The 23,841-nt window shown below is 39.2% G+C and overlaps 2 protein-coding genes across 2 annotated transcripts; both read left to right on the top strand.

Moving 5' to 3' along the window:
- Positions 1 to 7,094: 7,094 nt before the first annotated feature.
- Positions 7,095 to 10,908, top strand: LOC133266325 (serine/arginine repetitive matrix protein 1-like). The gene is made up of 3 exons (XM_061447533.1): positions 7,095 to 7,103; positions 9,130 to 10,003; positions 10,641 to 10,908. Exons 1-3 carry the CDS (start codon positions 7,095 to 7,097, stop codon positions 10,682 to 10,684), a joined length of 927 nt encoding a protein of 308 aa, XP_061303517.1. The 3' UTR covers positions 10,685 to 10,908.
- Positions 10,909 to 10,947: 39 nt separating this feature from the next.
- Positions 10,948 to 15,727, top strand: DSEL (dermatan sulfate epimerase like). Its single transcript, XM_061448877.1, has one exon. It carries the CDS (start codon positions 11,616 to 11,618, stop codon positions 15,264 to 15,266), a length of 3,651 nt encoding a protein of 1,216 aa, XP_061304861.1. The 5' UTR covers positions 10,948 to 11,615; the 3' UTR covers positions 15,267 to 15,727.
- Positions 15,728 to 23,841: the final 8,114 nt, after the last annotated feature.

The following is a 23,841-nucleotide window of genomic DNA, read 5'->3' as shown; positions in this document are numbered from 1 at the left end:
AACTTGAATAGTTTTCTGGGCATATTGCAAACCCATGTGGATTTTGGAGGAAGAAGGAAGGGTACAGAGCTTACTAGGATACTTTGTTGGCTATGTTTGTGGGACAGGCATGGCTCATCACAGGCAGTCGAACGCATCTCAGTTTTTGACAAGCTTTGTTTGTGTATTTGTTTGCTGCTGCTGCAATTGTACATACATTACAAAAGATGTGGAGGTGGAGAGAGTTTCCTTTTTTTTTTTCCTGTGGTAAAAAAACAAAGGGTAAAAATATTTGAAACTGAATATTTTTATTCTTACCTCTACTGCCTTTCAGTAGAACTATTGAGAAAGCACACTTGAGTGACTCCTATGAATACTGTAATACTGCTCATATGTGCCAATGTTATCTATTCTATGCATAGACAGATTCTATGTATATCAGCATATTAGCTGATACACAACACCTCAGTATAGATGTCTGCAACTTCTTAAAGCCCATAAACAAAGTCTTTTATACTATATATGAATTGTTGAGTTAAAAGTTTTACTACAGACTATTACAGATGGTCTTCTAATGGTTACTGAGGTGAGATTACATGGGCCAGAGAAATCCCAGGCACAGCTACAGATTGGGCAGAGAAGAAATTCAAAGCAGCCCTGTGGAGAAGGACTTGGGGGTATTGGTTGATGAGAAAATGAACATGAACCAGGTTCAGTGTGCACTCACAGCAAAAAGCCAACCGTATCCTTGGCTGCATCAAAAGGAGCGTGACCAGCAGGTCAAAGGAGGTGATCCTGCCCCTCTACCCTGCTCTTGTGAGACCTCACTTGGAGTATTGTGTGCAGTTCTGGTGTTCTCAACATAAAAAGGACATGGAAGTGTTGGAACAAGTCCAGAGGAGGGCCACGAGGATGATCAGAGGACTGGAGCACCTCCTGTATGAAGACAGGCTGAGAAAGTTGGCACTGTTCAGCCTGGAGAAGAGAAGGCTGCATGGAGACCTCATAGCAGCCTTCCAGTATCTGAAGAGGGCCTATAGGGATGCTGGAGAGGGACTCTTCATTAGGGACTGTAGTGGTAGGACAAGGGGAACTTAACACTTAAACAGGGGAAGTTTAGATTGGATATAAGGAAGAAATTCTTTCCTGTTAGGGTGGTAAGGCACTGGAATGGGTTGCTCAGGGAAGCTGTGAATGCTCCATTCCTGGTAGTGTTCAAGGCCTGGTTGTACAGAGCTTTGGGTGACATGGTTTAGTGTGAGGTGTCCCTGCCCATGGCAGGGGTTGGAACTAGATGATCTTAAGGTCTTTTCCAACCCTAACTATTCTGTGATTCTAAGATTCTATGATTCTGAATAAGTTCACGATATTTTGATGAATCACTAGTGTAGTCAGGACCAACTCCAGACATTGGCAGAAGATGCAGTCAACTAGTTGGCAAACTGGAGTGGACTGTGAAGCATCCATAGCTTAATTATCTGCTGCTAGCTATGCTATATGTCTGAAAAGTCACTCTTGTTGGCTAATATAATGCCAGAAAGGTTAGGGTGTATGGGTTAGGAGCTACTGCTATGTGGAACCAGGGCAGAAGAAAAGCGACAGAAAGTGTGATGTGAAATTCTGCCATCCCATTTCAGCTCTATTTCTTCCCCTTATGTGTTCTTTGACTGCTGAAGGACCACACCTAGCTCTTCAAGCTTAAAATGGAAAAATTTATTTTTGTCTCTATTGCTGAGAGGTCTCAAGCTGGTTCCAAAATCAGTTATGTTAGCAGAACAGAAAGCAGTTCAATTGGCATTATAAGAAACCTATTTACATGACCTTTATAAATGTCCATTGTATTTTTCCACTTTTCTAGATGAATGAATGCCATAAAAGAAAGTCTAATGTGATACAAAATTCATAGAGTTTAAGACCTTTGAATTTCTCCTGATAGTTCTTTTATTATCAAATTTTACAATATCTTTTGAGAGGTACCTCCGGTCTTAATTAAAGACTTCAATTTACAGGGAATCCATCATATTCTTTGAAAACCTCTTCCAGTCTTAATTACAACCAGTGTTAATAATTTACAACTGATACATCATTAAAATTTTAACTCTGGGTTCCAGCCATTTGATCATTTCATACCTCTTACTGTTAATTTATGAGCCCTCCAATGTGACCTCTCTGTGTAGTGATCTACAGACTGACCAACTTGCATCCTAACTTTTATCCTGCAAAATTTAAATAGAGGATTCTCTTTAATATGGGTCCGCTGGAACCATCCACTGCCCTGTAGTAATATTCCGGCTAATTTTTAATGTATCAACTTACATCCCACAAGAAACAGATTCATCAATAGAGCATGTTATCTATTTCAGTTAGCAAAGCTTCTTACAACTAGCTTGGGTACCCCTGTGCAGAGCTACACTGTGTTAGGTAGACATAACCGGTCTGTCTGGAAGCATTCAAAAGTCAAAAATAATGACAACAAAGGTACTCAGAATAACAAAGTCAAAAGGCAAAGGATGATACCTCAAAATAAACCTGCAGGCCAAAATACATTAGCAGCAAATCTGTAATAAAAGTGGAAACTTCCCCAAAATTTAGCCTTTGGAAGATCTGGGTTAAGTCCAAAAGCATTTAATAGAAACCCTGTATTCTACATTGAGAGAGCACAGGTTGCTCTGCTGTCTATAATCCAGCCTAAATCAATCGCAATTTACTGGTATATTACTATGACCTTAATATTTCTGCACCACTTTCCCCACATAAATTAAAGGATGCCAGTGGCAATTTACTTTAGCAAAGTAAATCTAATTTAGCAAAGTAAATGTTAAAATTGACTAGTAATTGCAAGTGCTTGGGAATCTATATTTTACAACAACATCGAAAACTATTTGCAACGAGCTGTTATTGAAACTTTCAACATTTTTACATGTCTAACTCCCAGATTGCAAAGGCTTACTTAGATTATTAAAATAGTTGGCATTCTAGATGCCTTCTGCAGAGCACAGCATCAGAACTAGGTGTGGAAGGATTCAATCAACTTTACAAAGGCTGTTTGCCTTAAAGTAGTCTCCAAATATGTGCTTTTACAAATCTTCACTTCCACATACATATATTATTGTTGCCTAATTCCAGGTGAACTAAACTGAGGGAAAGAAAGTATCTAGCTGGAAACTACTCTTTATTTTGCCAGGTATTATTTTTGATTCTGCAAAATCTGTCCCCTTACCTGGTTCATCACAGCTACGTTGCCCTTGAAAAAGGAGGAGATGGGAACGGGCAGATATGTCAAGAGTGGTAGATCACTCCTTTCCAAGGAGCCCTCATTATTGTTTAAGTACTTGCAGAGCCACACCTTTCCATTATATAGTACTTCATAGTCATTTCATGAAATCTAATAGGACTGTGCAAAGATATCCCACTGAATCGGATGAATGTGGCCTTTATTGACAGGAAAACACTTAGGATATTTAGGTAGAACAGTTTAAGTATTATGTAAATTCAGACTACTGTGCTGCAAACTGAGATTTTCCATTTTAACCTGAGAACTTGCCTGTTTCCTTGTGATAATATGTGAACTAATACATGTTACTCTGGCCCACACTCCTTTTAATGCAGTATGCTGTATTTCAGTTAAGTATAGTGTTTGAATTATTTGTCATTAAATCATCTTAATATATGTCTTAAATATTGCTTGGTTTATAAAAAGCAAAACTAGGAGATATTATTAACCACTACTGCCAACCTGAGCATACCCATATGGGTTGTAATCTGTAGGTTTCCTGTTTTCTAATGCTTCCAAAACTGATAAATTTAAGCCTGTATATTAATATGGAATATAGAACTACAAAAAATGCACTTAGTTAAGATTTTTAATTGTATTCTTTCACTATAATGACTAATTTAGTATTTCCTTAATCATATAACTTGGAGACAATGCTGTAGATCATAACAGTTTTTATTTTTAGTCTTATGATTTAATTGCTACCTCTGCAGGTTCTGCTTCTCCAGTAAAAATATTTTTCATATACATTCTTCATGGGCTGGGCAATATATCTGAAAATCTTTTTAAGCTAGTTCTAATTTATGGTTGCTAGCAAATAAGAACACTGTATTGACAACTGCTGGTGGAAAATCACCAGCTAGAGGGTACTAGGATTTAGACCCAGATCCGAAGCTTACAAAGTCAATAGAAAGGAATGTATTTCACTGAAATCACAACAGTGAGTTTACACTAGTGTTGCAAAGCTACAGGTGAAATACCTCTACTAAAATGAAGAACCATGGGATTTGTTATACCAAAATCAAAGGATAGGTATGCCTCCATGCATAAAACCCTGTTTACAGCAATGTTATGTAAAGCTTATCTACCTCAGGAGATTCTGATGTTAAGTTCTTCTCTGGCTGAATCTGTAGCATATATTTGATCACTCATGTATCTGGTGAATGTATCAGATACTGGTTTGAAACTGAATCATATCCTAGTTCAGAACTGAATGCCTGGTGAACTTGGGGTTAGCGATGGTGGTTTTTTGTTTTTGTTTTGTTTGTGTGTGTGTGTGTTTGGTTTTCATTTGTTTGGCTGTTTTTTTGTTGTTTTTGTTTTTTTTTTGAGGGAAGGGCAACTTTAATGTCAATAATTTCTTAGACTTCCAAGACACTAGGGCAGGGAAAAGAATATTCCTTCCTTTTCCACTGCTTTGGTTTTATGTTACTATTAATTTGCTAATATTTTGTATCTAATATGGCAACATGTGGGGACAGGTTACAAAATAGCCAAAATACAACCAGCAAGCTTTGAATATTTAAATGCTTCCAAAAATACATTTGTAGGTTTAATCTCCTTTCTCCAATTGGTGATGAGTTTCCATGGTGAAAATTGTGCACCGATGTAGAACTGCAGGGACATTACTCCAGTGATTTTGATAACCTAAGACTTTGGCACTGCGCTGTTCCAACCAACTGCTGAGAAATTTCCTGAGGTCCAACCACTGTATACAATGTCATCCCCTGTATTTTTAAACCACTTCCACTGAATTTTGCTTGATAAAAGTGCTACACAAGTAGAAATAGTCCCATTTGCTTCATATGCAGAGTCTGAGTCATGAACGGACTTAAAATTACCCCTGTATGCAGCTGGCATTTTTAAGGTACAGTTTCACAATCTACTTAAGATGGCCTAAAGTTGTGCTGCCCTGTTGTGTCTGCACGAGCAATTATTTAGCAATGAGGCTGCCCACTGCTCCAACATTAAAGGACTGGCAGGAGCACACAGCTGGGACAGAAAAAGAGTGCAGCACTGTGGCTTTTGGCAGTTGTTCCATTCTACATCTCCGCTGACAGTGACACCAGGCACTTTTCAGCCCATGGCTACTCTAGTCTTGCAGTGTTGAACTTCTCTAGAAAGAAAAGTCTTTGAAACAGGGAAAAAAATGTCACTTCCTTTTTTACTGTGCTTGCGTAGTGTGATAAAACTTAATCATGATAATTTTTAGTTTCAATAAAACTAGGATATTCTTGCTTGCTTGCTTCTTTGTGTTTTGTTGCTGCTGCTTTTATTTAGTTACCATTTCTAAATTTTAGAAAACCCTGAAATAAAAACATTAAATTGATAATAAAAATAGAAAATAAAAATTAAAAATCCTGGTAAGAGCAGTATCACCACATGCTGTTTTGCTCTTTTCTGTGTACTTTCTATTCTGTGTTCCCCCATATTCACTTAACCCTTAGAAGATAGGAACTCAGATATCAATTGTTTATACACTTTATTTATTACCTCCTTTATTTCTCAGATGCTCATCAGCAACATCAGATTTCTCCCTCCAAAGCTAGTTAACTAGCTAATGGTGTGGGTTTTGTTTGTGTTCCTGTTGGGTTTACACAGAGAGGAAGCAGAGTTGGATATTGCAAAAGTCGTTGTCACAGTCAGAGTGGGAGGAAGGATTTGAAGGAATGATCCCTTCTCTGAAAATGCGGTGTATACTTCATTCTGTGAGGTGTACACTTCATTTTATGACCTGTTTGTTGTAAAAATGGGTGAGCTATTCTTGGATGGCAGAGGTTCTAATTCCTACCCTCTAATACATTTAATTTATGTGTGTAAGTTTCTGAGTGTGATTATATAAATGAAAAGCAACATGATTTCCCTAGTTTGGCAGAAAATGTGTGCTGAAACAGACTAGAGATTAGGTTATATGAGAGTTAAGAGATTTCGGTTAGAACATTTTAAAGGAGAAAAGGCCATTGCGCCCATGTCTTCTCTGTAAAAGGTGGGTAGTTTTGACTGACAGACAACTGTACTGTATTAAAGAGGATCCTCATGACTGCTGCATTGTTCCCTATGGTTGTTTTGTTGGGTTTTTGTGTGTGTGCGCGCGTTGTAAAAGAAGGAGGTGTGCATGAAGTATATTTCAAGAATTCCCAATAAATTAGATCTATGAGTGGATTTAGATTAAGAAAAGTGTATCTTTCAGGCCACAGTTAAGTTTAGTCGCTAAATCCCCCTAAAAATAAAACCTTTACTTTAGACTTAAGGGTTTATGTACTTTTGCTATTTGAGGAGTTACTCAGAAGTTTCAAGAGTCCACCATTACTGGATACCTAGTTACCTCAGTCCAGATCCTACTTAGATACCTGGCTTTTTCTGGGTCTGTGGATGAATGTCTCATTTTTCACAGCAACATCTCATTCATTTAGGAACTTTTGTATTATTATCCTCATTGACACTGGCAAATAATTTGCTGCAGTCCAGCTGATTATCCTACTCTTCACTTCCATCTGTTAGCACTTGCCCTGTACTCAAGCAGCTTAACATCGCTAGCATTTTCAAGATCATTCAGATGGCTGATTTTGATATCAATGCAGAATGCTATCACTGAGGTGGTACACCAGAGTGTATCACCAACAGCAATCCATGATTTCTTATACTAACAACTTGAAGTGACAGTTAGGTCACTTTCCCACAAGTCAAAACTCATTTTCTTGGTAGATATTTCACAGCACCTTTTTCCTGCTGATAGCCCATCAGCCTTGCTTTTCAGCTATTCATAGTTACGAATAATATTTGAAAATGTAACAAGATAATGCAAGTTGTTGCCAGATGGTCAATGTTTCTCCCAATAAAAATGTATATGGTACCTTTTAACAGTTACTTTCACAATTAACAGTTGTTCTGAAAGTCACCTTGATTTTACTGACCACTTTTTAAACAGCTATATGTGATCAAGTAAGTCAGAATGCCAATGCAATTCAGACTCATTTTATGCAAAATAGTTGGTTGTAACCCAGGGTCACTATTTCTAAATACCTTAATCCAACTCCTTTGAAGTCTGAATCACTTAATTGTTTCTCCTGGATACCAATTGAATCCATGAGGTTTTTTGTTTCTCAGTTGTGGTATAGCAACTATAGGTCTCTGCTGACTATTGAAAATTACTAATAGGAAAATAATTGAATACTAGTACTACTACTATTGTTATCTGTTGTTCTGGTGAGGTCTTTTGGAAGCAAAATGATTTGAAAATGGGAGAAAGTCAGTAGCCTATACTAGTTGAAATCATACATGGTTAAAGATGGTGTTGTTTTTCAATTGGCTTAGCAGAAAACCAGCTTTAAGTATTCTGCCAGGGCACCTTTGACAATGTGAAAGAACTTCCAGTGAAAAAGCAAAGTGACATATAAATCTCTTCACTGCCATATAAATAAGAATTTGTCAAAATGGTATGATTTGTAAATATGTGGGGCCAGTCAATAATTCATTTTCATGCTTCTCCACAAATATCACATTGCAATTGAAAACTGTATATGTAATGTTCTCAACAAAGGTCCCACGGAGTGAGAAGGGCTCTTGGGAGAGGTATACTCTTGCTTTTAACCTAACACAAGTCCTCCACTTGTTCTGCTTGTTCAGAATTCCCTGACAATTTATTGGAGAAGTCATTCTCTGAGACTTCAATATGTTCCAGAATGGGACAGCCTTGGGGAAAAATGTAATGGGTACCATATAGGGTACAACGGGAATAGAGGGGAAAAGACGTGGGAGTTTTTAATTTGTAGTGTATGCTGTTCCATTTCTACTGACATTAAGTAAGGATGTGGTCTCTACTGTTGCTTTACATTTCCCTTTGTTCTTTGCCTGGAAAACTTCCCCAGTAGCATGAAAGGCAGAATTTTAACAGATTCAAGGTCAGAGAATGATGTGCTGATCTTTGGTCATTATGCAAATTTCTTCTGACAGGAGGATACGATCCAGGCAATAACTGGTATTTTTCCCTCTTAAGACAATTCTATAGTGCACACCTGAAAGATTAGGATGGCTCCAGACATAGTTCATCATTGATGGAAATGTGCATAATTTAATAATTTAATCCTTACAAGGTGCTCTCCACAGCACAAACAGAATCAGTATCCATAATGTATGACCTTTATGTATTCATATATTCATTTCAAGATAGTTATACATTGAGTAGCTTAAGAAATACTTGAATATGCAACTGTATTTTCCAACATATTGGGAGGGTGGAGGGGAGTTAAGAAGAATATAGGCTATGCCTGGGAAAAAAGTGGTCATTTATGCTGTTCGGATGATTAATACCCACATCCTTTGAGGCAGTTTATAAATATAGTAAATGGAAACACATATCCAAAAGCTAACACCTTTTCTTTTCCTAGACTGCATTCAATACCAAAGAATAGCTTGGCATCACATCAGGCAGGTTACAAAATCAGGCTCTGAAAATAATCACCTGCAATCCAAACTACATTCCAAATCAAGAATGGAATAGTATCTCTTGAATTTTGTGGGTGCACCAGAGGGGCTAACCAGCACTTCTACTGACCCTTCACCACATCACTGACAGTGAACAAGTTATGGGGCAGAAGGGTTTACATCCCATTACGGTTTTATACTTTACTTCAGAAGCCTTCAGCTAAAGCTGAATGACAATCTTTTTAAAGCATCATATAAAATAAACTGCTTACGCGTGGAAGTAGTTAAAAAAAGTGAGATCGCTCCAACAAGATGATGCTGCGTATCTCCGTGGCTTATGCATTTATTTCGCACTCAACGAAGTTGCTGTCCACTGGAAGGACGGCTCCTGCCTCCCTGCCCAGACCCATCCCACCCGTCGTACCGTAAGCTGCCATTGCCCCGTCTGGTAGCCGCGGAAGCCGCTTGGTGGCGGGGCGGCAGCTGCCGATCGGCGGGACGGCCACGGAGGCGACCCCCATAACCCTCATCCGCAGCTTTTCTTCACAGAGCCCTCTCATACGTGCCTGCTGCTTCCCGCCGCCCGCTCCGGGACCTTCCCTCGCAGTCCCTCACCGCGGTCTCAGGGCAGCCGCCGCCTAAGCCGCCTGGGAGACGCTGCCCCTCCTCCCCCGCGCGCGGCCCCCGACTTTGGACCTGGCCCTGCCCCTGGGCGCTCTTGCAGCGCTCCGCGCCGCTCCGTTGGTAGCCCGCTGCCGAGGCGCAGGGACGGCGGTGGTATCCGCCGCCAGGAGCGCGGCTGGGCTCGGCAGCCGGCTCACGCAGTCGCAACCCAGAAGACCAGCCGGGAGCGACAGCGGGGTCGGCAGCCCACCCGCCGCCGCAGCACGGCGCGTAGGACCGGCACATCCCTGTTCTGCCGGGGGCGGCTCTGCCAACCACCCCCACCCCCTCCGTCACCCCCTTCCTTCCCTCTTTTCCTCCTCCCTCCCGCCCTGCCTTCTGCTTTCTCTCTCCGCCCCTCTAGAACGATATCCGTGGGAGTTTGCTTCACTGCCCGTGCCGGCTGCCGCATCCCCCCCGCCACCAACTCTGGGGAGCCTCCGGCGGAGGGCAGGGACCCGAAGTTGAGGACTGACAGGGAGAAGCACCGGCGACGCGGAAAGGGCCAGAGCCGAGCACAGGCCGGCCCAGACGAGGCAGCGCGCCGCAGCCCCCAGGTCGGGAGCCAACCCCGGGCCGCACTGGCTGGGCAGAGCGACTCGGCTCCGCGGCAGCTGTCGGCCGCCCCGAGCCCCGTTCCCGCCTCTCGCCAGAGCTGCTGCGGTAAGAGACGGGTTGCGCTGGGGGACGCAGGTGAGAGGACACACGTAGGGTCCCGGCCACGGCGGGGGGCTCTTCCTCTAAACTTGTTCAAGTTGTGCGGCCCCGATGCTGAGGGGAGGGGCGCGCGGCGGCGCCGGAGGGGCGCCCTCTGCTGGCCGCGCCGAGCCCCGGCCGGCTTTGTGTTAGGGCTGGGGGGGCGAAACAGCGGCGGGCGGCGTGGGTCCGTCCTGAGAGGGACAGCATCGCTCCGTCACTCCGCGGGCGCAGCCAGGGCGCGGGGTCCGTGTAAGTGTCGTTTTACTTTGGTTTTCTTTTTAATTTGAGCTCCATTTAGTCTCGGTTGCGTTTCAGGTTTGCTCTCTGTAGCTCCTCGCACTGTAACGGGAAGGTAGTCCCTGATGCAGGACAAGGTGAACTAAAGAGAGCTCAAGTAGCCAATCTGGATTTCTGTTTTGCCAATGGCAAATTTTGTGGAACTTTGAAAAATGCTAATTAAAAAAAAACAAACAGATCTGTTAAATAAAAGGTGTATTAATTCATCTTTCCTAGAAAGTGAGCAGTACTTTGTTAAGTACTTCAGATACGCTCTCACACCTGTACAGCTTCAGAGAACTTTTGTTTCTCTTTTCACAGAAAGAAGCAGCAGGCAAAGTGGAAGAAAACCCGAAACGGCTCTTTTAACAGAAAAATCTTGGCTGTCTGCCTCTTACACATTTTCCTTTTGCTTCGTAATGGAAGGAGCAGGATTGTCTGAATCATTAAGGCAAAATTTGGGAATCATTGGCTGAAGACATCATGAAAAAAGACTTGACTATGTCGATACTCTCTGACTACTAATTCAGACACACTTTCTGCAGACAGAGGCGTATAGTTGATAGAAGCACAGCAGTTTCCTACAGAGAGCACATGGAACATCTATGTTGATGTTTTTAGAGTTTGGTTTTTTTTATTATTTTTTTTCCTTCCCACTCTCTCATGAGTCCCAAAAAGGAAGATGGAAAGACAGTGTGTGGAAATTGAGCTAAGGTGAAGGCTGAAGAAAGTAACTTCAGTTTTGGAGTCTGTTTTCCAAGTGCTGTAAATCCCCTATTTCGTCCAATATAACACATTGTTCTGAATAAATTATATCATTTTGTGATCAGTGGAGTTTTTGTCAGCTGTAGAAGTGGAATTCAACCTGATTGAAAGCTCTTTAAAAAAAAGTAAATGTGCGACTCCAGTTCCTTTTTTCAAGTGAAGTTTTTCAAGTTACCAAGAGAGGGTGTTTTGATCTCTTACTGTGCATTGTCACAACCTCTGTTTTATATGCATATCTTAGAGATTTTACTTCTTCCCTAATTTTAGTATTTATGCTGTAGTGTTGTGTTTGAGGGAAGTGTGAACAGACAAAACACCTGAGATTTAATTTTTTGAGAGCATTGTTATTTCAGTGTTGTAGCTCAGATGACAAATAATCTGAGTATCTGTTGGCATGCACAGTACACACTCTTTTCTGCTAAAAATACGCCTTAAGATGTTTGGTTTTGTACTTCACTGGATCAGAGTGTAATATCTGTACATTGTGTTTTGTTAGGAAATGCATGCCTGGGGAAGAGGTACTGCCTAATGGATCATGGCTCTGATGTTCACGGGGCATACTTTACTTCTGGCATTAACGATGTTTGCTGTCTTCACTTTTGAAGAATCTGTAAGCAATTACTCTGATTGGGTGACTTTTGTAGAAAATATAGATCAATATGAAAAACAGCAACATGAAGGTCTCAGAGCTGAGCAGAAGCCGAAAAAAGCAGTTCTTCATCCAAGCTTGTATTTTGATGCTGAAGATGTTCAGGCACTGAGGCAGAAGGCTCATACAAGCCATTCACATCTGTTTAGAGCCATCAGAAGTGCAGTGATAGCTATGCTGTCTAACCCATTATACTACCTACCTCCACCCAAGCACGCCGATTTTGCTGCAAAGTGGAATGAGATTTATGGTAACAATCTGCCACCTCTAGCATTTTATTGTTTGCTGTGCCCTGAAGATAAAGCTGCATTTGATTTTGCCCTAGAATATATGGATAGAATGGCTGGCTACAAAAACTGGTTGGTTGAGAATGCACCTGGAGATGAAGTGCCACTTGGTCACTCCCTAACAGGATTTGCCACTGCTTTTGACTTCTTGTATAATTCACTGGAAAATGAGAGAAGGGAAAAATACCTGGAGAAGATATGGTCCATAAGCAAGGAAATGTATGAGTACTCAAAGGTTCGTTCCTGGGGAAAGCAGCTTCTCCATAACCACCAAGCAACTAATATGCTTGCTTTGCTTATTGGGGCTTTAGTTGCAGGGGTGGACAAAGGATCTCAGGCAAATATTTGGAAACATGCTGTTGTTGATGTGATGGAGAAAACAATGTTTCTGCTCAATCATGTTGTAGATGGGTCTCTGGATGAGGGCGTAGCTTATGGGAGTTACACAGCCAAGTCGGTAACCCAGTATGTTTTCCTGGCTCAGCGACACTTTGGTATTAACAACTTGGAGAATAACTGGCTCAAGATGCACTTTTGGTTTTACTATGCTACCTTATTACCAGGCTTTCAGAGGACTGTGGGTATAGCAGATTCTAATTACAACTGGTTTTATGGTCCTGAGAGCCAGCTGGTTTTCCTGGATAAGTTTGTCTTGAAGAATGGAGCTGGCAACTGGCTGGCACAGCAGATTAGAAAACACAGACCCAAGGATGGGCCGATGGTTCCATCCACTGCACAGAGGTGGAGCACGCTACACACTGAATTTATATGGTATGCTGCTGAAATCACTCCTCAGCCACCTCCTGGCTATGGTAGTGCTAAAATGCATTTGTTTCCTAACTGGGGAGTTGTTACTTATGGGGCTGGGTTGCCAAACAGTCAGGCAAACACCTTTGTGTCCTTTAAGTCTGGAAAGCTTGGTGGACGTGCTGTCTATGACATTGTTCACTTTCAACCGTATACGTGGATTGATGGGTGGAGAAGTTTCAATCCAGGACATGAACATCCTGATCAGAACTCTTTCACTTTTGCTCCCAATGGACAGGTGTTTGTATCTGAGGCTCTTTACGGACCTAAACTCAGCCACTTGAACAATGTCTTGGTCTTTGCACCATCTCCTACAAGCCAGTGCAACCAGCCTTGGGAAGGACAGCTTGGTGAGTGTGCCCAGTGGCTGAAGTGGATTGGTGATGAGGTTGGAGACTCAACTGGAGAAATCATAACAGCCTCTCAGGCTGGAGACATGATGTTTGTGAGTGGTGAGGCAGTATCTGCTTACACATCAGCAATGAAATTGAAAAGTGTGTATCGTGTTTTGCTGCTCTTGAATTCTCAGACATTGTTAGTAGTAGACAATATTGAGAAGGAGGAAGACTCTCCTGTCAATTCTGTCAGTGCCTTTTTTCATAATCTGGACATAGATTTTAAATACATACCCTATAAATTTAAGAACAAATACAATGGAGCTATGATGGATGTGTGGGATGCCCACTACAAGATGTTTTGGTTTGATCATCATGGGAGTAGTCCTGTTGCTAGGATACAGGAGGCAGAACAAGCTGCTGAATTCAAAAAGCGATGGACTCAGTTTGTAAATGTTACCTTTCCAATGAAAAACACACTTACAAGGATTGTTTACCTTTTCTATGGCCCTTATGTCAATGTTTCTAACTGTAGACTCATAGATAATGCGAAACCTGGATTTCAGATTTCACTCAGTGTCAACAATACTGAAAATACTATCTCTGTTGTGACTGAATATCAGAATTTAAGGACAAGGTTCGATTACTTGGGATTTGGTGGTTTTGCCAAAGTAGTTCGTGAAAACAAAGTGACCAAGTTTGGTCTAGGTACTGAATCTTTGAAAAAACAGATAAAAAATAATAGGGCAGTTTTCCCATTTGGATTCAAAGTGAACATAATTGCAGGGTTAATTCTGGGTGTTAGTTTGGTCATACTGGCTTTTCAGTGGCGATTTTACATATCCTTTGGTAAAATGTTGCGTTGGATCCTGATACTGGTTGTCACACTATGGCTTATTGAATTGGTGGATGTGTGGAGCATGTGCACTCAGCCCATCTGTGCAAAATGGACCAGTGGCATAACAAAGCTAGAACATGATGAAGGCAATAAAGCCAAACAGTTAGAAGGAAACCCTATTGCTTTGCCAGATGTTATCATTACTTCACTTCCTGCTTCTGGTGCAGAAATTTTAAAACAGCTGTTTTTCAATAGCAGTGACTTCTTATACATCAGGGTACCTACACCCTATCTCGAAATTCCTGAGACTGAATTTGAAATTGATTCCTTTGTAGATCCATGTGAATGGAAGGTTTCTGATGTCCAAAATGGTCATTTTCATCTGATCCAAGGGTGGCTCCAGTCTTTAGTTCGAGGCACAAAGTTACATTTACAAAACATTCATTTATACGAAGCCAGCAGAAGTAAAATTGCTCAGCATTTTGCCATAAACAAAGACAAAAAGAAAAGATCAAAAAAGAGAGAATCTCTGTCAGAGCAAAGAAGCAGGGCAAGAGGGAGTCAAGATAAAGATGCTGAATATATTAGGGAACTGAGAAGGCATCTCTCCTATTATCCTGATGCACGACCTGTGCTTAGTTTAAGTAGTGGAAGCTGGACATTAAAGCTTCCCTTCTTTCAGGAAATCCTAGGACCATCAATGAGAGCATTATATGTTGTGAGGGACCCGCGGGCGTGGATCTATTCAATGTTGTACAAAAATAAGCCAAACCTTTACTCTTTGAAAAATGTTCCACAGCACTTGGCTGCAATGTTTAAAGGGGAGCATGGTAAAGGAAAGTGTAGTTTAAATGAAGGCTATGCCTTTGAGTATGAATCGTTAAGAAAAGAACTTTCAAATTCTAATTCAAATGCAGTGTCTGTGTTGTCTTATTTATGGTTAGCAAATACAGCAGCAGCACTGAGAATAAATGGGGTCTTGCTGCCAACAAATTATCAGCTAGTCAAGTTTGAAGATATTGTGAGCTTTCCTCAGAAGACGGCTGAAACAATTTTTGCCTTTCTTGGTATTCCTCTTCCTCCTGCTAGGTTAAACCAAATATTATTTGCCACCTCCACCAATCTTTTCTATCTTCCTTATGAAGGGGAAATTTCATCAAGTAGCATTCATTCCTGGAAACAAAACATGCCCAATGAAGAGATTAGACGGATTGAAGATATCTGTTATTCTCTAATGGATCACTTAGGATACCCAAAGTTTATAGAATAAATGCTGCCGGTCAGCAGAAATTTGCACTAATGATCTCTGACTCCTAATTTGTGGATAAATATTAGAAAAGTTTGTTTATTCTTGTAAAATGTGTACAGTCTGCTACTTTCAGAGAGATTATTTTAAGAAAACGATAGTTGTTCTTGCAGTTGTGGTTTTTTTTGGTTTATTTTGGTTGGGGCGGGGGGGAATACAACAAAAACTTGTAAGTACTTCTGCTGCCTTTCAAAAAAAGCTGTGTGAACATTTGTAGAACTACCAGCTGGGAACTCTATAGCTCAGGGGATTAGTAATAGAATATGGAACTTTTCACCTCCAGCTCACCAGTTAGACCAAGTGGTTAGCTCCTGAAAGTACTTACCATCTAATTATTGTATGATGGCTTATATGAAATTAAACTGGCTAACCTGGCCCAGTTCCCAAAGGTGGTAATTAGCCCCCTGGACAGGTTTGCTAGTGCATTCTGTCTGTGTCTCACTATAGTGGTGCAAAATAAACAAGCTGAGATTTAAGGCTGTTCAGCATCCCTTCAGCAGGAAGAAACAATCAGAACATTTGAGTGAATCTAGTTTCTTATTTACAGTCTCAGCAGATAGGCCCAGAACTGGAATGGACATGGATATTAAATATCATTATAGGATATGGTTCTTTCAGCTCAGAGATGTGGCACTTCGATTGGGGTTTGTGCTTTGAGGAAAGAGAAGACTTCATTCTCCATGCCTGACAATAGAGTATGCTTTGTGAGCTTGAAGTAAATTATCTGCAGAAAAAGAAATGGGACAAAAGCTAAGAAACCAACAGGATGTCCCAAATGAGCAATTCAGTTTGGAGAAGATTTTGTGTAGTTTTGACCCACCTCAACCTAACTTGATTTTGAAAATTGCTAACATCTTGGCTCCTTGCACTGCTTTATCCTCTACCACTTGTCTTAAGAGTTTCTGCAAGGATTTTCTCTTTTTCAGTGAGACTCTTCCATCCTGCTTAGTTGTAACACATTTCTGCTGATTCTTGTGCGTAATTTCTCTGAGACCAGTGCAAATATTTGATGTCATTGTCAGTGGCTTATTGTTGATGTCTGCATAAAATGGCAATCTGAGATTTAGAAGATCTTAAATAAATTCCAGGTCTGTATTGCTGAGGGATGTTTTGCTTTTCTGTAAAATGAATTTCTGAAGGACAACCATTGCTAACCTCAGGTCTTCGAGAAGGCAGAAATCTGAAAATCGTCTATTCCTCAACCACCTCACATTTGAGTTTCCTTACAGTAAACTATTTCTAAAGTTGTCTGATTTTTATTGGTGTTTCTTTAACATGGAACTGTGATACAATGGTTTGGAATCAGATAGGCTTGAAATGATGGTTGTGTCTTTGTCACAGCTTATTTTCTTCTTGAGTCACAATATTTGTTTGCACATGCCCATTAAGAAAAGTTTTCCCATTTCCCAATATAACTTGCTCAGAATTCTTTGAAAATGCATGCATATTGAATATGTCTGCAGATGTGTAAATCAGGTCAAAAAGAGACATCTGTTTCCTTTACTATGTATTTACAAATAGAATTGTCTTGAAATATGCTTCATTTGGTTTGTGGGAGCTGAGATCAGAGATCATTGAAATATTGAAATATATGTGTAATTACTCTTTATTTGGGTGGTAAGCATCAGACAATGTCAAAAGTGCAGTGAGTTTCTTCATACAGATTACAGGTACCCTCACTGATTTTTAATATAAAGGAGTTCTTGCCTTTTCTTCCAATTTTACTATTATGTGCCTGTCTTATCCCGCTATCTTTTCCTTTCGTACATACATTTCACATCCTTTGGAGCATGTTATAATATCTAATTATGACCTAGAAGTAGCTCTATCGTGGTGAGTCACTAGAATGTCAAAAAAAGCCTCTAGCATGATAAAGCTATTTATTGGTCTTACTAAAGATATTTTTCGGTTTTACTAACCATAACTTAGCTGTCATTTACTAGCAGTAGTTGATTTTTCCCCCTTCAGTCCTAGGTTTTTCCCCTGGCTAGGGATAATGCCATGTTGAAGGAAATATTAAACAATATACACCAACGTGTTAGTGAGACTTTGGTTTTCAAGTATCATTCTCTCAAACTGACTTCTCTCAGAAGACAGTTTTGATCATATACTAAAAAGAAAAGGTGTGGATGTTTGTACTTGACAGAATAAGTTTCAGCGTTTGCTTCTGTTTCCAGGATTTACACTAGAACCAGAACATATAGAAAAATCTTCTCTGTTAGATATTTTAGGGAAGTTGGAGGTAAGATTTATGACTGTGTATTTGTGGAAGTAGAAAGACCTTTAAATCCTTTCCTAAAAGTGCCATACGTAATGCCACAATAGCCTATAAACCAACTTTTTGGTTTTGAGTAGTTAGGGTAGATGGAATCATCTGTTGGGAGTATCATCTGTGCTGCTTTTGGAAAACAGGTTATCCAATGCACTGATGTTCATAATAGTGTCATTGCTGTCTTAATTATATTCAAGATTTAGGAGCTATTTCTTTACTGTACTATACTTTCCCAGTTCAAAGAATGCATAATCTATTATTCAGATTTTGATGCCTTGTGTATTCCTTATACAGGTGTAGAAAGGTAGAAGAGAGCTATGTTCTTTATTTTTACATCTTCTTGTGAGAGCAAATGCATTATAATAGGTATGCTAAAAATATGTAAAAGGAAAGGTGGTGTATTTGAAAACAACAAAGTGAGCATGCGTAAGGTATGGCAAGTCTCCAATTTTCAATCAAGTAATTGTTTTTTTGTGTTTTATATGATGTTACATGACCACTTGACCAAAGTTGGTAGGATTCAAATTTATGTTTGAACAGTTAATTTGCCAGATCCAGAGTTGAATTTCTGTACAAAATCCTGAATTTTGTGTAAAATGTGTGGCACAACACTATTTGACAGTGTAATAGTATTCTGGTAAGTGTTAGAATGAAATGAAAGAAAAAACTCACTTCAGGTTTTATAAAGTTGTTGGTAACTGGTTTGTAAAGCTGCAGTCATGGATCAGATTTATTTATTTTTTTTTAACCATAAAAATGGCTGTTGAAACTTAATGATATGACTGCTAGGGGAGTCCTGGTTCTGCTGACAATCAGTTACTTCCATTGTTAGTCTTAGAGACACTATTTATTTGATAAACACATAATCAAGGATATAATACTGCATTTCCTGAAAGCATTTGAAGTGCACTGTTCAAGATTATGGATAAAAATACGTTACCTCAATATTTCTGTAAGTTACAAAAATTAGCCCTTTTGTGACTGGCCCATATGTTGGAATATTTCATAATTAGAAACTGTGATATTTATTTATGTGACTTAGAAGTAATTTATTTAGATTATTTCTTTTTAATTGCACATAAAATTATTTTCTTCAAGATGATAAGTTCTGGATTTTAATTTTTTTATGATCAGGGCATTATACTCTTTCCTTCCTTTCTCCAGGCTCCCTTTTAGATTTGGTTCTGACTAAAACCTTTGCTTAAATCTCACCATGAATGGGCTGTTTCCAAGTAAGGAGTCTGTCTGGAAACTCTTATATTCTCAGGTTAAATTTCATTGCATTTCACTGTGGAATATCATGGACTAGGAGTCACAGATCAAATCCCTAAATTGTGAGCTGTTCAGAATTGGGCTGTAAGAGGAATGATTCCTTTCCTGTAAGGGGAATGAATATTGTGCCATTGATTTCAACGGGGCCAAAATACTATCTATCATCTAGAAACATCAAATTATTACCATCTACTTTGCTCGCATATTCCAAAACAGCAGAAATTATAGGAAGTAAATAGCTCAAATGATCTGTTCTTGTTATTTGATGAAAACCTGAAATGCATTTTAATGGTGTAAAAAAATTATAAATTGCTCTGTAACTGTAATCAAAGCTACCTTTAGGCTGTCTGTGAAATTTATAAACTCACAAAAGGAGTTATTGAAACAAACATATTAAAAATAATATACAAAGCACTATTTGAAATATTATAACTTTGATTTTCTTTAGTGAAGAGAAATTTGCTGCATTGTGATCTACACTATTCCCATAAAGGATGTGAATGGGTAATCTTGCACTCTCAGAAAAAAAACTAATAATGGGAAACTGCTGTTTCACATTACCGAAATGATACTCTACTAAATTAAACTATACATCTCTTAAGATGACAGTATACTGAGAGATTTATGTGATTTAGGAGAATGAAGATGCTCTGATTTCATTTACACCTGTCTAACACAGAATAATTTCTGAAAGGTTCTTCATGTATGCTGGTTTAAATTCAACATTTAATTTGCTGTCTTTACTGAGAAAGATATTGTGGTGTTTAAGAACATGACCTGAATTTGTCTAGCTCACATTAGGTAATTTAACTTTCACACCTAAATAAGGAGCACTGTCGCTCTAGAATCAATTGAAAGTGAGCGTTGGCTTCAAAGGCAAATCAGACATTGCTTACCCCTTTTTAAATTCTCAACAGCCAAGGGTGACTCAACCCTTACTTTAGATGCCCACTGAAAGGCCTCAAATGAAGTGGGGTGAATTTGGCTTTAAATGTGTATGGTATTAGATCTGTGTAGATTTCTGTGCCTGAGAAGTTCTAGTACATGCACTGTCCAAACAAAATTTTATGAAACATCCTGCATAAAATAAAACTATTGTTAGTAAAATAATATTTTGGTGTTATCCTTTTTGGGTTTTTTTAGAATCATAGAATAGTTAGGGTTGGAAAGGACCTTAAGATCATTAAGTTCCAACCCCCCTGCCATGGGCAGGGACACCTCACACTAAACCATCTCACCCAAGGCTTCGTCCAGCCTGGTCTTGAACGCTGCCAGGGATGGAGCATTCACAACTTCCCTGAGCAACCCATTCCAGTGCCTCACCACCCTAACAGGAAAGAATTTCCTCCTTATATCCAATCTAAACTTCCCCTGTTTAAGTTTGAACCCGTTGCACCTTGTCCTGTCACTACAGTCCCTAATGAAGGTTCCCTCCCCAGCATCCCTATAGGCCCCCTTCAGATACTGGAAGGCTGCTATGAGGTCTCCACGCAGCCTTCTCTTCTCCAGGCTGAACAGCTCCAACTTTTCTCTTACATGATTTCACCAACTAGGATATATGTATTTAATTTTTTTAAATATTGCTATTTTTGTTTGTTTTGGATGTAGAAACCACTGTTGTCTTTCAGAAAGTATTGAATGGCAAGACCTCATTCAGTTTGCCCTCAGATTCGCAGTAGGTATGATTGGTGTTAAGTTGAAGACCACAAAATAGCTGTATTCCTAGAAAAAAAAAAGGGATGATTTCCCATTCAGTTCTCAGGAACTAGAGAGCTGGTGCAGTCCACAATTTTGATGTCTGTGAACACTGTGGCTATATACAAACTGTGTATTTAGAAGAGCGCCTTTTGTAATTCTTGAACTATACCTAGGATTCTTTTCAGAGACTGATAGTTGGCCCATTCCAACAGTTTAACAGAGTAGGTAAGCAAGTCCTAGAAACCATGAATTTTCTCTTGTGTGTTGTTTTGTTGTGTTTTTTTTTATTTTACAAAAAAGACACAGAATCAAGTTAACTGCAATAACTGCAGCCCTCTGGGTCTCTTACTGAATGTGAGCTGGTGCAGGCAGTATCTGTCAGATCCAGAGGCCTAGGTGGTTCAGCATCCTTATTGTTGCGAAGGTCTATAACCCACTTCAGTGCATCAGAGCTGCAACTAGGTTCCTGCAGCAGAATTTTGCAGGTTCAACTAACTGATTTTTTTATTTTCTTTTTCACTGAAATTAGCAGAAAGCATTTGGGATATACCTTAAACATAGGGGGAAAATGAGACCTGATTCTATCTCTTCTGTGAACTTCAGCATGTTATAAAGCAAAAGTTTGCATGTTTTTAAGTCTTGGTGACATTAAGTCTAGCTGTAAAGAAGGTTTAATGTGGAGGGTTGGGTGTTGTTTGTTTTTTTTTTTTCTGAAGGGTGTTAGCTATATATTTTCTCTGTTAGTGGCTGTTGACTTACTTTACAGTTGCTGGGCAGTATATACTTATTTTCTGCAGCTTGTCCTAGGTCATGTCACTGCACTCTAACAAATTATTTATTTATTTATTTGTTTGTTTGTTTGTTTATTTTTAGCTTCCTGAAACTTGAGCCCAACTTTAGCTTTTGGGAGAGTTACATGAGAGATGCCTATTATGATAGGAGCTAGGTGGGGTGTGAAAAATTATTGCTGTCTATTTCAAACACTTTAACAGTATCTGTCTCCAAATACTTTCTGAAAGGTTTTTCAAAGTGACTAAATCCAATGTAGAAAGCTCAGAGGAAACTAACACCAAGAACATGATAAAAGGCAGGCTGTCAGGCCTGTTTTTGTGAAAGCCATTAATATTTTAGCTCTTAATTGCTTTTCTAAGGGAGGAGTTTGTTATATTTTCTTTGGGATTTTTTTTAGACCTTTTTATGTTTCCATCCTAACTTACCTAGAAATAGATTTTATCCTATGTTTTCTGAATCCTAGTTTGAAATGTTAATTTTGTTACATTTTCTTTGAACCTTGTGTTTCAGGATGGTTCAGTCTGTTCTTTCATAAATAGCATCCTACAGATGCCACTTGATTTCAAGAAACATAATCTCAGAGCGGGCAAGGACTATGATAGGTACACAGAAATTAACTGAGAAACAGGAGAAAAAAGGTTAAGAAGCTGAAGAGAGTAGACTTGAAAGCATGTATAGGTCTTGAGCTGCCATATCAGTCACTACGAATCTCTGAATAATAGACTTTATTGTTCACTTTAATTGATCAGCTGAACATTGTCTGTTTCAAATTACCATAAGAGTACTGATGGTAAGAGAAATTAAAAGGAATTTTTGTTTGGATGTATTTTGAATTTTTATTTTTTTTTTCTTCAAAGCAGTGCAATTCATTTGTATTCCCAAGACGTGTTAGTTTGTAACTATTACCCAGTGTAGCTCTATAACAACATCACTGGCACCAAAAGATGAATTTCAGTGAGAAGGTGCAGCTTTACCTGCTGGACATAGATTCAATATTGATAATTTCTCAACTGCCAGCATCCTTTCGTGACATATTCATGCTAAAGAATGGAATGCACTGTTGCTGAACAAAATAGACATGATGTGAAAGCATGCATATTATACAGTCAGAATTCCATCAATTAGTCAAGATTAAGACAGTATCATAATCAGTTCTTTACAAGTACGGGCATGCATTCCTCAGCCTAATTACTAACCTTCAAGACCCTTTTTAATTGCAGGCTAGGCTAAGATTAATTTCCTTCCATTTGCTGAAAGAGCAAGCCTATATAGAGATACCCTGGCTTTGTTGGTAAACTAGGATTTTTTTAAGTTTCTGCCACTTGAATGTGTGTCTGCACCTCTAAATTGCTCCAGAGTGCATTTGCAAATCCTTCAGGTGCGTTTGCAAATCTTACATAATGAATTATCCTGCTGAATGCAGTGTATAGGAATTTACCTATTTCTATTCCACCTTTCTCTGATAACACCCACTCCTTACTACCTTTAGCACATGAAGGAAATACAATGATTAGTGAAGAGCCAGGGTAGACAATAAACAAAGAGCTCTGATATTCCTTGTTCACAGATTGTTGAAAGCTTTTGCCAGCAGTCTGCTTCATCTGTAGTTAGTTTGTTTGGCTGTGCTTAGCAACCGATACATAGCATCCACTGCAGATCTCCCTTGAGAAGTTTATAACCTAATGCTGCAGTTTTAAACAGCTAATACACATATCACTACTTTAGTGCATCTTCATCTAATCTAGGTGCAATTTTCCTTTTTATTTAAAGGTACAAGAAAAAGGAAAAAATATTCAATTCCCTTCAAAGTTAAATATAAATAAATAATTTATGAAATAGAGATAGATGCTATTAAACTTTCAGAAAAAAAAAAACTGAAAATGTATAGGGTCAGTTTAGCAGAACTGCCATTAGTTGTATTACTAAATTATTACTATTCATGTTCTAAATGTATCCTGCAAAACAGGTACAAATATGACCAATTTTCTTTTGTTGGACTTCTGAAACAGAAATCCTGAAACTGGATTTTCTGAAATTTCTGAACTTTTAACTGAAAGCAGATGTAATAACCTTATGAAAAGGAAGTCTTACTCATATTAAGATACCTTGAGTAACCTTGTGGTTACTCTTGTATCTCAGTGTCTTTCTTGCAGTGAGGGTCTTCTCAACATTTTGGCTAAGATCGAGTGTAGAGTAGTATATATATGTTGTGCATGCATGTAGTCAAATTCATGAAGTCCTGCTAATTTTGGGACAGTCAAAATGATGGAAAGCAAGCAATGTCTGTGGTCTGGAACTAAGTCTTACGTGGAAAATTATGCAGTGAAGTGCAGAGAGATTTTAAGGTGATGAAAGCTCTCAGCAAGTTCACTGAATTTGCTCTGAAATTAGAACTTAAAGCAGATTCTGATATATGATGCTTACTGGGAAATGTTTAGGTTGTGTCTTGTTTTCCTTGCAAATCAAGCATTTCTTTTTTGCCAGTGTGGCTTTTTATCTAAAAGT

Source organism: Pezoporus flaviventris, unplaced genomic scaffold, assembly GCF_033815535.1.
Source record: "Pezoporus flaviventris isolate CSIRO_AGI_PZ_B2104156 unplaced genomic scaffold, CSIRO_AGI_Pfla_v1 ptg000007l, whole genome shotgun sequence".
In the NCBI taxonomy this organism is placed as follows: domain Eukaryota; kingdom Metazoa; phylum Chordata; class Aves; order Psittaciformes; family Psittacidae; genus Pezoporus; species Pezoporus flaviventris.
This window is presented reverse-complemented; position numbering and strand designations above follow the sequence as displayed.

Bases quoted from the DNA above. Each gene is read 5' to 3' on its own strand.
- LOC133266325 (XM_061447533.1), top strand. The intron at 10,004-10,640 runs GTAAGAGACGGG...TTTCACAGAAAG, and splicing joins CTCTCGCCAGAGCTGCTGCG to AAGCAGCAGGCAAAGTGGAA.
- DSEL (XM_061448877.1), top strand. From the start codon at position 11,616: ATGGCTCTGATGTTCACGGGGCATACTTTACTTCTGGCATTAACGATG.